The sequence below is a fragment of the Dasypus novemcinctus genome, chromosome 9, assembly GCF_030445035.2.
Source record: "Dasypus novemcinctus isolate mDasNov1 chromosome 9, mDasNov1.1.hap2, whole genome shotgun sequence".
NCBI lineage: Eukaryota > Metazoa > Chordata > Mammalia > Cingulata > Dasypodidae > Dasypus > Dasypus novemcinctus.
This window is the reverse complement of record NC_080681.1, coordinates 110,930,982-110,943,095: the sequence shown is the minus strand read 5'-3', so window position 1 is coordinate 110,943,095 and position 12,114 is coordinate 110,930,982. Positions and strand designations below refer to the sequence as shown.

Genomic DNA, 12,114 nt, shown 5'->3' with positions numbered 1-12,114 from the left:
TTTATTTCTCTCCCCTTTCCCCCCCCGCCCCGGTTGTCTGTTCTCTGTGTCTATTTGCTGCATCTTCTTTGTCCGCTTCTGTTGTTGTCAGCGGCACGGGAATTTGTGTTTCTTTTTGTTGCGTCACCTTGTTGTGTCAGCTCTCTGTGTGGGCAGCGCTCCCTGGGCAGGCTGCACTTTCTTTCCCACTGGGCAGCTCTCCTTACGGGGGATACTCCTTGCGCGTGGGGCTTCCCTACACGGGGGACACCCCTGCGTGGCAGGGCACTCCTTGCGCGCATCAGCACTGCGCATGGGCCAGCTCCACACGGGTCAAGGAGGCCCGGGGTTTGAACCGCGGACCTCCCATGTGGTAGATGGACGCCCTAACCACTGGGCCAAGTCCGCTTCCCAGTCTTAGTGACTTCTATCCCCACTGTCCCACCCCCAGGACCTGCCCTGTCGGTGGTCCTTCTAGGTAGGACCCAAATGGGAAAATCAGCTGAGCCTTGACTCTGAGGTGGGAGCAAGGAGAAGGGAGCAGAGCCAAGGAGGGTGGTGGGGATCCTGGACTTTGGGAGGGCTGTTTGAGGATGCCTTCCTGAGGAACTCGCTTGAGGGAGGCTGGACAGAGGGGAGCTGTCCATAGGCAGCAGGGCAGGGAACAGATCCTGCTCCCAAGTTGTCTTGTCACTGAGTCACACAGCTCAGAGCACCCCCAATCCCATGCACTGCTTTTGAGCTGCTGCTTAGTGTGAAAATCCACCCCCACCAACTAGGGGTGCTCACACCATGTCCCTTCAGGGGCATTGTGGGTCATAGCCACTTCTCAGGAAAGACTTCATGATAAAAAGTGTCCCAAGGGGAGCGGATGTGGCTCAAGCAGCTGAGTGCCTGCATCCTACACGGGAAGGCCCAGTTTGGTTCCTGGTGCCTCCTAAAGAAGACAAACAAACAACCAGCAGACAACAAGCAGACACTGAGCAAAACAACAAGCAGACAACAAGCAAAAACAACAAGCAGACAACAAGCAAACAAGCAGACAGTGAACAAAAACAAATGAGCAGGGAGCGGATGTGGCTGAAGCAGTTGAGTGCCTGCCTCCCACACGGGAGGTTCTGGGTTCTGTTCCCAGTGACTCCTAAAAAAACCAAACAGACAACGAGCAGACAACCAGCAAAAAACAACGAGCAAACAGATGAGGGAGCCATCTTGGGGAGGGGGGCAGGAAAAAAAAAGGGTCCCAGGGGAGTGGATGTTGCTCAAGCATTTGAGTGCCTGCTTTCCACATGAGAGGACTCAGGTTTGGTTCCTTCTAAAAACAAAAACAAAAAAACCCAAACAACAAGCAAACAAACGAAAAAACGCACTAAGGGAAGCCAATGTGCCTCAGTGGTTGAGTGCCGGCTTCCCACATACGAGGTCCCGGGTTCAATCCCGGAAACCTAAAAAAAAAAAGTGTCCCAGAAAAAAAAATGGTGAAAATTTTACCCTCCTGGAGAATGTGTCAAAAAGCCACCTCCAATCACACATCACTCCCGTTTCTCTGGCCATTCTGAAGTGCCGACCGAGAACCAGGGCACAGTTCACCTGGTCTCTTGCCTCCATTTACCCCCTCGGCAGTGCCTGGGGCAGTGTTTGTGGCGGAGTGGAACTTCTACACCAGCACCAAGGAAATCTGGTTCTCACCCTGACTCTGCCACTCACCTCTAGGGTTCTCGGCTGCCAATTCTGTAAAAATTTGGGCCAATTTGGCTGTCCCGTTTGATCCGATGAGCACTGAGGTCTGAGAATGCTCATAGCCTTTCAGGTGTTGTGCCCATGATTTATTGTCATTATTATGACCCCTGTCTACTCTCTGTGTTGTGGTGAGTGTCACGTGAAGTAGGGGAAGGGAAGGCGCTTTGTATGAGGATGGACACAAAAAAGGCTTTTATTGATTTTTTTTAGGAGGTATCAGGGATCATACTTGGGGCCTCATAATGGGACTCAGGCACTCAAGCACTGAGCACCTCCCAGGTGTTACTGTCTTAAGGAAAAAGTGCATGGTTAGTGGGTTTGCCAATTTCATTGAAATCTGTGACCTTTTTCATGGGTTCATTGTAGAAGCCAAGTCTCTCCTCAGACTACATGTATGAGAGTGAATGGATGGGCTAAGATGTAGTATTTTTCTTCACCACATCTTCATAGGAAGAGGAAAGTGAAGGAGAATCGAGTTCTGGTGAGTGCAAAAAAACCTTAGTGTCAGTTGGAAGGGCCTTCAAAAATGATCTTTTAGCCCATTGGTTTTACAGAAGGGAAACCGAAGCATGGAGAAAGGAAAAGAATTGTCCAAGATCACACAGTGAGTATGTGGTAGAGGAAGCTTTAAGCCCAGATATATTTGCCTCCAAGACCTGCATGATTCCCCAAACTCATTCTCACTCAGGGTACAGTCAGGCACCCCCTTAGCAAAGTCCTCCTTGACCACCACAACACGGGCCACTGGACCACCATGCCTTGATGCGTATCGTGGCGGTGGAGGTGGTTGTGATTCATTTTATCCTTAAGTTCAGAAATCAGAAGCGAGTGTTACCTCCTGGTGTTGGGAATATAGGTGATTTTATTTTTTTCTTTATAATCTCCAGGGCTTTCCAAAATTTTACAATAAACATCTTAATTTTCATACTCCAAAAAAAATTTTTTTTAAAAAGGGAAGGAAATTTGGAGCCCAGTTCTGCATCGAGATCCATCAGTGAAGGCCAACTCGTATTTGTCTGGCCAGTAGAGGCCCCACCCTGGAAGAAGTCCTAAAAGTTACCAACTCTGCAGCCTGGCATCCAAGGCCCTGCCTCCTCACCTTTGCTCACACCATACTCTGCTCCTGAAATGTCCTCTTCCATTGCCACCCCCAAATCAGACTCATTTTTTAGGGTCTATCACCAATTCTGCCCCTTCATGAAGTGTTTTGAAGCCCCACTCCCATTAGTTGAGATGAACTTCCTTCTCTGCCCTCTGGTGGCACTTTATTTGGACCTGCTTTATAATCCTCATCATATTTGCCTTGTCCTGGAGTCATTTGCACCCGGGTCTTTCTCTCTCCTGGACTGAGACCTCCTTAAGGCAGGGTCTGTAGATTATTTTTCTTTGTGTTTCCAGAGCTATCCTTAGCCTGGCACATGCTGGATTTTAAATGAATGTTGTTGAACTGAAGCGAATTGAAAACACAGTATCCTAAAAGAGGGCTATTGTGACACATCGCGTGGGGCAGGGTTTCTCAACCTCAGCACTGCTGACACGTGGGGCCAGATGGTTCTGTGTTGTAGGTGACTGGGCTTTGTAAGATGTTCAGCAGCCTTCCTGGCCTCCACCTACTGGATGCCAGGAGAATCTCCCAGTTGTAAGAACTAAAAATTTAGACATTGCCAAATGTCCTCTGGGAGACAAAATTGCCTCCTGTTGAGAACCACTGGTATGTGGTTTATGAGGGATTTTCACAAGCAATCCCTAGAAGTAGGCATTCCCATTTGACAGATGGGAAAGCCGAGACCCACGCAGAGTTTGGAGTGAAATGAGTCTTGTATCTGGGTGCCCCTCTCCAAGTCCAGGGCTTGTTCTGCTATCCCAGGGGTCTCACTGGACCTAGAAACGTCTTTGCTTTCCAAGTTGGGTGTGTCTGCGCCATCCCTGCCCCTACGTCCTGGATTCCACCCTCTCCCCTTCTCCCCTCCGCCCCACCCCGTGGCCGTTCAGGCTGGGTCCCACTGGCTGACCCCACTGGCCCACGCAGACCAGCCCTCAGGCGGTGCCGCACACGCCCAGTTACATCTTGGCCAGCTCCCTGGGCTCCTCCCCGTGCTTGAACACGCTGATGGTGACCTGGCCCGTCTCAGAGCCGTACTTGTTCTTGACGAAGACGCCGTAGCGCCCGCTGTCCTCACTGCTGACCTTGTTGATGGTGATGGTGACTTCCGACCCCCTCACCTCCATGCGGTAACGGTCAAGGAAGGTGACAGGCTGGTCATTCTTCAGCCAAGTGATCTCAGGGGTTGGGTCACCTGAGACGACGCAGGTCAGGCACAAGGTCTGTTTCAAAAGACAGGAGAGAACACTTAGTTTCACCTCATGTATTGGCATTCACCTTCACTTCCCCGGAAAGTTCCCGGGACTAGTTGTTCCTTGGGATAAATTCATTATGTATATATATATTTTTCTATTGAACCTTTAAAGTGATCACATTAAAGGGAGAGAGATATTTTAATTTAACCCGTCCTTTCGACTGAAATATTTAGTAGCTAGAATTTCAAGCCATTATCGCTCTAGCAATTATTTGCCACAGAACGACCTGCACTTGGCTTTGTCTTTCATTGTATATATACGTCATTATGATCTTACCACACAATAAGGCTATATTGCTTTAAAACAGTGATCCTTTGAATTGAGTTTGAAAATTCTTGAACAAGCGCCAATGCAGAGCACTATGGTGCAGTGGTTAAACAGGCTCTGGAGACTGGTGAGTCCAGCCCTATCCCTTCCTTCAGTAAGTCCTTTAACCTCTCTGGGCCTCAGCTTCCTCACTATTTCCTGTGGTTGCCTTGATGATTAAGTTAGTGGAAATATTAGTGAAAATATGTCACACACATGGAATAGTGGTTGACACAAAATAGATACCATAAAAAAAAGCTAGCTAGCATTTTCTAGAATACTGGACTTACACAGCTTCAGGAAGGGTTCTTAGGATCACCCAGTGGAAAGCTTATGGAAACTGAAGTTCAGAAGCGAAGCCACCCCCCCAGGCCACTGGAGGCCACCGTGACTTGTGGTCACTTGGGCAGGCTCTGGCATATCCAGACCTTTTGGCCAACCAGCCACTCTTTGACTTATGAATCCACAATGCAAAGCTGTCTTATGATCTTTGGTGGATACACTAAAACCTGAGTGTGGACTGCAGGCCCTGGGTCGAGAAGGGGTGGTACCTTATCTTCCATAATTGTGGCCACGTCTGGCAGGCCCCTCACGACTTTGGCGCGATCTGGAAGGGAATAAAGAGATCCTAGCGATGAATATTTTATTGCTGGCTGCTTCCCAGCAGCAGATTTTCACAGCGTTGAGGCTTATTTATAAGCAATGCTTCTTTTTTCTATTTCGATCAGTTTGGGTGGAAATCTCTAAAATTGTTATTATACATTTCCTTGCCTTCATAAATAGCAAATATGGGATCTAATGGGTTTCTGTCATTGTCTTGAAGTCACTGCTATGACTGGTGGTCACTGGAGGTGACAGAGAGATGCCCTTCCTTCAAGAATTGGGAAAGGTCAGTAAGATGGCTCTGAAGCTTCAACTGGTAAAACAGACATACCGTGAGGGGCATGAACCAGTTCAGGGACTGAGCCAAGAGGCGTCATGAAAAGTGACCGGGGCCTTTTGGGACACTGTCTGTGGTAAAGGGAGGGACCTGGGGGCCGCTGTGGGTGGGCAGGAAGAGAAGGTGGTTGGACATAACTAAGTGGAAAGCCACTCTATTTCTTAACCCAGAATGAGGCTGCGGGAACAGACGGGATGGGAGCAGAGCCCCACACTGAGTTAGGACGTGCAAAGGCCCTGGAGCTGACCGTGTCTGTCCAGTGGACAGAGGGGAGCAGGCCCTGTCTGTGGAGGGGCCGGCCCCACAGGTGGACCAGGTAGGCCCACCACAGCTGGTAAACCCACCTACTTCACTTGACTCTGATTCCACAGCAACCCTGTGTTGACAAAGTCAGCTCCCCTCTATTAGGGTTGGGTGTCCTCTCAGGACCGGAGGGCATGGTCTTGCCTGGGAGATGATTAGACTGGCCATGGGACCCATCTGAGGAAGCCACCAAGGCTGGTCCTGGGCTGTGCTCCCTCCACCAAGGGGGACGCCCCTGCACGGGCTTCTGACCTCCCTCATTACCCCTTTCAGGAGACAGGACTCCAAGGCCTGTGCTTCCTGTCAAGGGGGACACTTGGGACCAGGACACCAGGTAGGATGAGTTCCGCCCCCAGTGGCCCCAAAGCTAGCAGCGTTTTTAGTTCTCCCCTCCGTATCTCGCAGTCTTCCAGCCTCCTTCCTTCCTGCCAGTGGCTGCTGGGCTCACGGGCCGGAAGTCATTGCCCCACCGATGCTCCTACTTCTCATCTGGTGGGACCGGAAGGCCTGCTCTTGGGAACTGGGTGGTCCAGGGCTGGCTGGGGGGAGACCCTATTGGGACAACCCCCAGGACGTGGCGGCTCCCCTGGCAGCTTTGAGGCTGAGGCTGGTTCCTCTGGGTTTGGGGCCACCTCCTGATTAGGTGAGGCCCCGAAGCAGGGCAGCCCCAACCAGCTTCAGCCCGGCCCCTCCCTCGGTCCTCTCCTTTGGGGTCCCTCCCACGTGGGTGGTGCTTGACCCGGGGCGGGCTCGTTGCTTCCACACCCACCATCTCAGCGAATCCTCTGACTTCTCCGTCTGCCCTCGCCCGGGTGTCTGGGAGCCCCTCGCCCCTCGTCCAGAGGCACCGACAGACCCCACCAGCCCTGGAACCCCCGCAGCCTGCCAGGGGGGCCTGAGCCCCGGGAAACAGCAGCGGGGAGGTGGGCAGACTTACTCTTCTCGATGATGGCGGCGGCCCTGAAAAGCAGAAAGGGGGCAGGGCGTGAGGATCCCCGTGCCCAGGTGGGGGGTGAGGAGGAGACGAGGCCAAGGAGGAGCTGGCCGGGGCGCCTAGGGAGGGGAACGTGCCCAGGTCACGCCACGACCCCCGCCCGCGGATCTAGAACTCACGCGGCGCGGTCGAGGGCAACTTACTTCAGTCTCTGGTGCTCAGCCAGGGCGTCGTCAAAGGCTGCGAGATGGGGACAGGGGCGTGTCAGGGGCACCGCGGGCGGGGTTCAGCGCTGACTGCCCTCCACCCTCTCCTCCCCATTCCGGGGTTCTCCTGGGGCAGCGCGCGGATGGGGGTATCCCAAAAAACCAACGATGTCTGTCTGCGGATGGACGGGTGGACCAGCTCACCTTGCCCCGAGAGATCCACTGTGAGCTGCTGCACTTCCTTCCCAGCAGCGATTTCCAGGGTGTATTTGCCCTTGTCCGAGTCCTTGGGGTCCAGGATGTGGAGCCAGATCTCATCCAGGGTGGTGCCAGCCCTCACCCGATCGCCTTTCTCCAGGCGCTTCTCTCTGAGGGCCCCAGTGAAGAAATGGTTAACAGGCTTAGTTTCAAGTTACACAGGCCTGGGGGCTGGGGAGTGGGGGTGGGAGTAGCTAACCACCAGGCAATAAATACCCATTCAGTCCTTCATTCATCACTCAACCATTCATTCATTTATTCATCAAATCTTCCAGGGGCATCAGTTACGAGCTGGTGCTGAGTCTGCCACTGTGACGTGTCCTCCTCCTCCAGGGTCAGCGACCACCACCTCCCACCACTTCCTCACCTTTTCGTTCTTCCTGTCTTAGACCCTCCGAGGGTTTCTTCCCACAGTCACCCTTTCCTAGCCCTTGGAAGCCTTATAAGTTAAACTCCTTTTCTTCCTTGCTTAAATTTCCTTCCTGGAGACACCCAGGTCCGTTCCCCAGTATCATGCTGCAGTGGGTATCACCTCTGGGCTAAGGCATAGGGTTGAGAAATTCTGGCTAGGGAACCCTATTGTCCTGAAATCCATTCTGGCCTTGCCTCTGACTCATTTGACAAACACAACCAAGTCAATCTAGCCTTCTCCATGGAGTGGGTGCAGTAAAGTCTGCTCCACAAGGCTGAGGCATGCAAACAATAAGAAACTCTGGGAAGACTTGTTTTTTTTTTCCAGGAGGCACCAGGATTTGAACCCAGGACCTCATACATGGAAAGTAGGCACTCAACCTCTGAGCTACATCCGCTCCCCAGTGAGAGTTTTTTTTTTTTTTCATTTGTTTATTTTTCAGGAGGTATTGGGGATCAAACCCGGGACCTTGTACATGGGAAGCAGGCGCTCGACCACTTGAGCTACATCTGCTCCCTCTGAGAAGACTTCTGCTCCCAGATTGGCTGGGTCTCTTAGCCCCGGCCGCATTTCTGTTCCTGAGTTTCCAGGGAGTCTGTGTCTGTCCTGCCTTCAAGCCCTGGCCCTCGCTTAGCTGTCAGCCTCACAGACCCCTTCTGCCTGCCCCTCTCTCTTGTGGGGGGTGCCTGGCACCTGAGTTGGCCGAGGCTGCAGGGGCCCACAAGGGCGCCCGGCCCACCTGGCTGTCTGGTTCTTCCTCATTCCTCCATTCCCTCCCGCCCCCAGTTCTTGGCTGTTGCTCTGACACAACAGTCCTGCTGTGTCTATGGATATTCTGGAAAAATGCTCCTATCACCAAGGTCTCACTTTCCCTGTGGGTCCCAGAAGCCCTTCCACTCTTCTGACTGCTGTTCCTTATCCCTGACTCCCTCCGTGGACAGCTGGACCAGTGGGAGACCCTCAACTCCATCCCCCCGTGGGACTTGCGGTTGGAGGGACTGGGTATGGGCGCCCCTCTGGGCCAGGTGCTGGGCGCCCTCCAGCCTGGCTACGGCAGCGGGGCAGGGCAGACGTACTTGTGGAACCAGGTGGTTTTCATGTACTCCACGTTGTAGTATTTGACTTTGCTGAAGAGCCGAATGCCCTCTTCGGTGCCCTGGATTTTCAGTGGGGTCGCAGAGAGGGCTGGGGAGGCAGAGGAGAAGGGTGAGTCTTCCCAAGGCCCCGCCTGCCCATCCCTGCTCTGGGGTGGGGGTAGGGGTGGCAGAGGGTGCCTTGAGCAGGGGGGATGCAGTGCTGTGAGCAGGTAGGAGCTACTCTCTCCGCCTTTGAGGTTGGAAACTAAACCCACCCCCTGGTAGCCGAAGCGGGTTATGGTCTCTCCGGAGGACATATGGCATCAGGGCAGGGCTGGGCCAAGAGGCGGGCTTGCTTACCACTCATCCTGCCCAACTCCGTGAAGATGGCATCCAGGACTGGAGAGAGACAGGGCGGTCAGCTGGTATAGGGCTCCCCTGGGAACCCTCCAGGGGCGGGGGCATCCTTGGTAAAGGCTGGTGCAGCTCACACGCTGCTCTCGGGGCCCAGGGAGCTCTGCAGGATGATTCCCATGGCTTGGGGGTGGGACAGGTACGGGGAAGCATGGATGGAAGAAAAATCGGCCGACCCGACAATTTCCTTGCAGGCTAAGCCAACCAGCCTGATGGCTGGATTTGCAGTAGTAAGGTGAACACAGGTGCCAGTGTCATACAGACCAGGCCCCGGCCACCGGCTGGCTGTGCATCCTTGGGTAAGTCATTTAACCTCTCTGTGCCTCAGCTTCCTCAAGCGACATGGGCATCCCATACATTTTACTTCAAGGGCATTTCATAGTCTCTTGTTCCAGAGGGACCCACCTGTGTCCCCGCTGGCTGTTTCTGACATCACCAGCTCCTACCTTCATCCGTGAGGTCCAGGACAGTGTCGTCCTCCCCTCGATTGTCGGAAACCACCGCTCTGTAAATTCCCATGTGGTCTTTGGACAACTGGAGAGGAAGATGAGAGATGGCGGTGTCAGCATGGGTTCCCGAAGGAGAGATGGACAGCGTATCATGAGGCCTGGCCTCTGGGCCTGCCTTAACCCTCTGCCCTTGGGCAATGCCTTTCTCCCTGGGCCTCAGTTTCCCCATCTGTGACAGGAGGGAGCTGGGCTGGATGGTCTCTGAAGCTTCTTCGAGCTCTAGAACCCTGAGATTCTAAGCCCAGGGCTTGTCTGGGCCTGGGCATGGCGTAGGAATGGCTGAGGGCGGAAGCGGGCGCCCTGCAATTGAGTCACCCTGCTCCACGCACTGCACAGCGAGCCCTCCTTCACAGCTTTCCTGAGCCTGGCCCCGCCCTCCCTGAGGGTCTCTGCACCCTGGAGGCCCCTGGATGGAGGGACCTCTCTGCACGTCCCCAGAAGGAAGTGCGTTTTCTTTCGTCCAAGACAAGGGAGTCCCTCCTGGCCCGTTGCTTCTCACTTCCAAATGAAATCTACCACCATTCAGCAAAGCGAGAACTTGGGCTGTGCTTTTAAAACAAGGTCCAGAGGCCAGAGGTGACCTCCTCTTACATGGTGCCTCCTTCCAGGCCAGGGAGTAAGATCTGCCTCCCTCTGCCCTCAAAGGGACCCCTCCTGCCCCACTGTCTCCCAGCAGTGGACTTAGAGGCAGGATCCCAGGCAGAGGCAGCTTTTAACCTGGGGATGGAGGGACTGAACCCTAACAGTCCTCTCCAATGTCCCTCCTATAATACTCCCAAGTGCCACACCCCTGACCCACCCACTCCTATCAGCTCACAAGGGATCCAAAGTCCCAGCCAAACCCAGGGGCGGGCAACTGCAGCGACTGATTCCATTCTCTAGCCGTTTGTCTTTGCACTTAAACTCTCAGTTTACTCATCTGTAAAATGATGGCCTACTCCTTGCCTTGCTACCTGCTACAGATGCTGTGAGGCTCAAGGGAGGTAATTCTTTGGGAGCCAGTAAATTCTGCACCAGTGGGATAGAGGGTTGTAACGAGACTCCTCTATTCATCAGTAAATATCGTCCCCTACTTGATGCCACGCCCTGTGCGAGGAGCTTGCACAGAGGTGAAGAAGGCTGGTTTGGCTGGTCCAGGCCAGGACCCTGAGGTCATGATTTCCCTCCTAGTCAGCAAACCACATTTATACCAGTTCTCCCTGGGACCTGGGGCGGGGTACCAGCAGCCGGACAGAAAAATACTGACTTTTTCAGAACAAGCCTTGCATTTCTCTCTCTCTCTCATTTTAAGGTAGTGGGACTAGGGATTGAACCCAGGACCTCTCATGTGGGAAGCAGACACTCAACAGCTTGAGCCACATCTGCTCCCTGTTTCTCTCTTAACCAGGCCACACTCCTCCATTGGGCATGGGGAGACGCAGGTGGAGAATTGTGCTCTGGGCCCTGCTGTGTCCTGCCCAGAACTGCCTGATACTGCAGCATCTTCCTGTCCTGCATTAGACTCTCAGGAAGGAAGGAATCTTAAAGCAGCCTGCCTCCCTTCCAACCTGCTCATTTTACCCATGACAACTGAGGTCAGAGAGGGGCAGTCACCAGCCCAAGTCCACTCCAAGAGTCACTGACAGGGCCAGGACTGGAGCCCAGGACTCTATACAAAGCCATATTGGAGCCTGAGGCAAAAGAAAAAAATCGGTAATACTGAACCGGTCTTTATTTAATATTTTGGCATTTTGTTCGTCATGGCTTTTTTTTTTTTTTTTTTGCATTAATTGGCCTTTCTTGGCAATATTTTGATTTTTGAAAATACTGCATTTCAGTATTATTTATCTTGACTGTTGAGTTTTTTTGGCACCCAAACGTCACACTTGGTGTGAGTGCCTCACTTGCCTCACCCAGTCCTGGCCCCTCTCCTGTCTCCTAGCCCCGTGCCCTTGGCGCTGCCCAGCCTGGGGCTGATGGAAGGTGTGAGTCCTGGAGCTGCACTGACCTCTTCAATGGAGAGAAGCCCTGCTCCAGTCTGCGGGTCGTACTGGCCGGCTGGCGTCTCTCTCCTCTGGAAGAACCACTGGAAGCGGGTCTCCTCCTTCGTGTTGGTCACCTGGGGAAGGTGGGGAGTGGGGAGGCTCACCAGGCTTTCTCTCTTTTTAAATAGAAATTCTAAGCTTTTTAACAAGCATGTCCTCCGGTTCTGCCCTGAGCTAACTCCTTCCTCCCTTTCTCAACCATAAAGCTCCAGGTTTCTTTTCCGGCTCTCTGGCTTTTGCTAATGGTGTTCCCTCTGCCCCGTGAGCCCTTCCCTACCCTATTTTTTCTCACAAGCGCCTGGTTTTTCAAGACTCAGGTTAGCTGTCACCTCCGCCAGGAAGCCTTCCTTGAAGCACTCCCAGAACAACCCCCTTCCCCAGTCGGGTTGGATTCACCTCTTGCACATGCGTCTTTCAGAGCATGAGGCACAGGGTTTCCCAAGGATCTGCCTTGGGACACTTCTTCATCCTTGTATGCCTGGTGCCTGGCAGAGTGTAGGCACATAGTAGGTGCCCTGAGTTTCTGGGTGACTGTGATTCTGGGGAGTGCCCTCCCCTGCCCTCGCCTTCCGCAGGGTGCTGAGAAAGCACAAGCCTTGGAGCCAGACAGACTTGGTTAAACCTGGGCTCTACCTCTTCCTATGTGGTCTTGAGC

At 53.4% G+C, this 12,114-nt stretch overlaps 1 protein-coding gene and 1 long non-coding RNA gene across 2 annotated transcripts in view; one reads left to right on the top strand and one right to left on the bottom strand.

The window, feature by feature from the left end:
- Positions 1 to 1,890: 1,890 nt before the first annotated feature.
- MYOM3 (myomesin 3) overlaps positions 1,891 to 12,114 on the bottom strand; it is a 47,337-nt gene continuing 37,113 nt past the window's right edge. The window contains exons 29-37 of the mRNA XM_004465394.5: positions 11,423 to 11,533; positions 9,373 to 9,460; positions 8,873 to 8,911; positions 8,513 to 8,621; positions 6,971 to 7,134; positions 6,764 to 6,800; positions 6,564 to 6,586; positions 4,935 to 4,990; positions 1,891 to 4,044 (exon numbers count right to left, since the gene is read on the bottom strand). Coding sequence (XP_004465451.1) covers positions 3,781 to 4,044; positions 4,935 to 4,990; positions 6,564 to 6,586; positions 6,764 to 6,800; positions 6,971 to 7,134; positions 8,513 to 8,621; positions 8,873 to 8,911; positions 9,373 to 9,460; positions 11,423 to 11,533 — 891 coding nt within the window. The 3' untranslated portion in view covers positions 1,891 to 3,780. The remainder of the gene's footprint in view (positions 4,045 to 4,934; positions 4,991 to 6,563; positions 6,587 to 6,763; positions 6,801 to 6,970; positions 7,135 to 8,512; positions 8,622 to 8,872; positions 8,912 to 9,372; positions 9,461 to 11,422; positions 11,534 to 12,114) is intronic.
- LOC111765817 (uncharacterized) lies at positions 6,697 to 11,608 on the top strand. The gene is made up of 4 exons (XR_009187286.2): positions 6,697 to 8,438; positions 9,121 to 9,225; positions 10,823 to 11,127; positions 11,357 to 11,608. It is a non-coding gene; the product is annotated as an uncharacterized lncRNA (long non-coding RNA).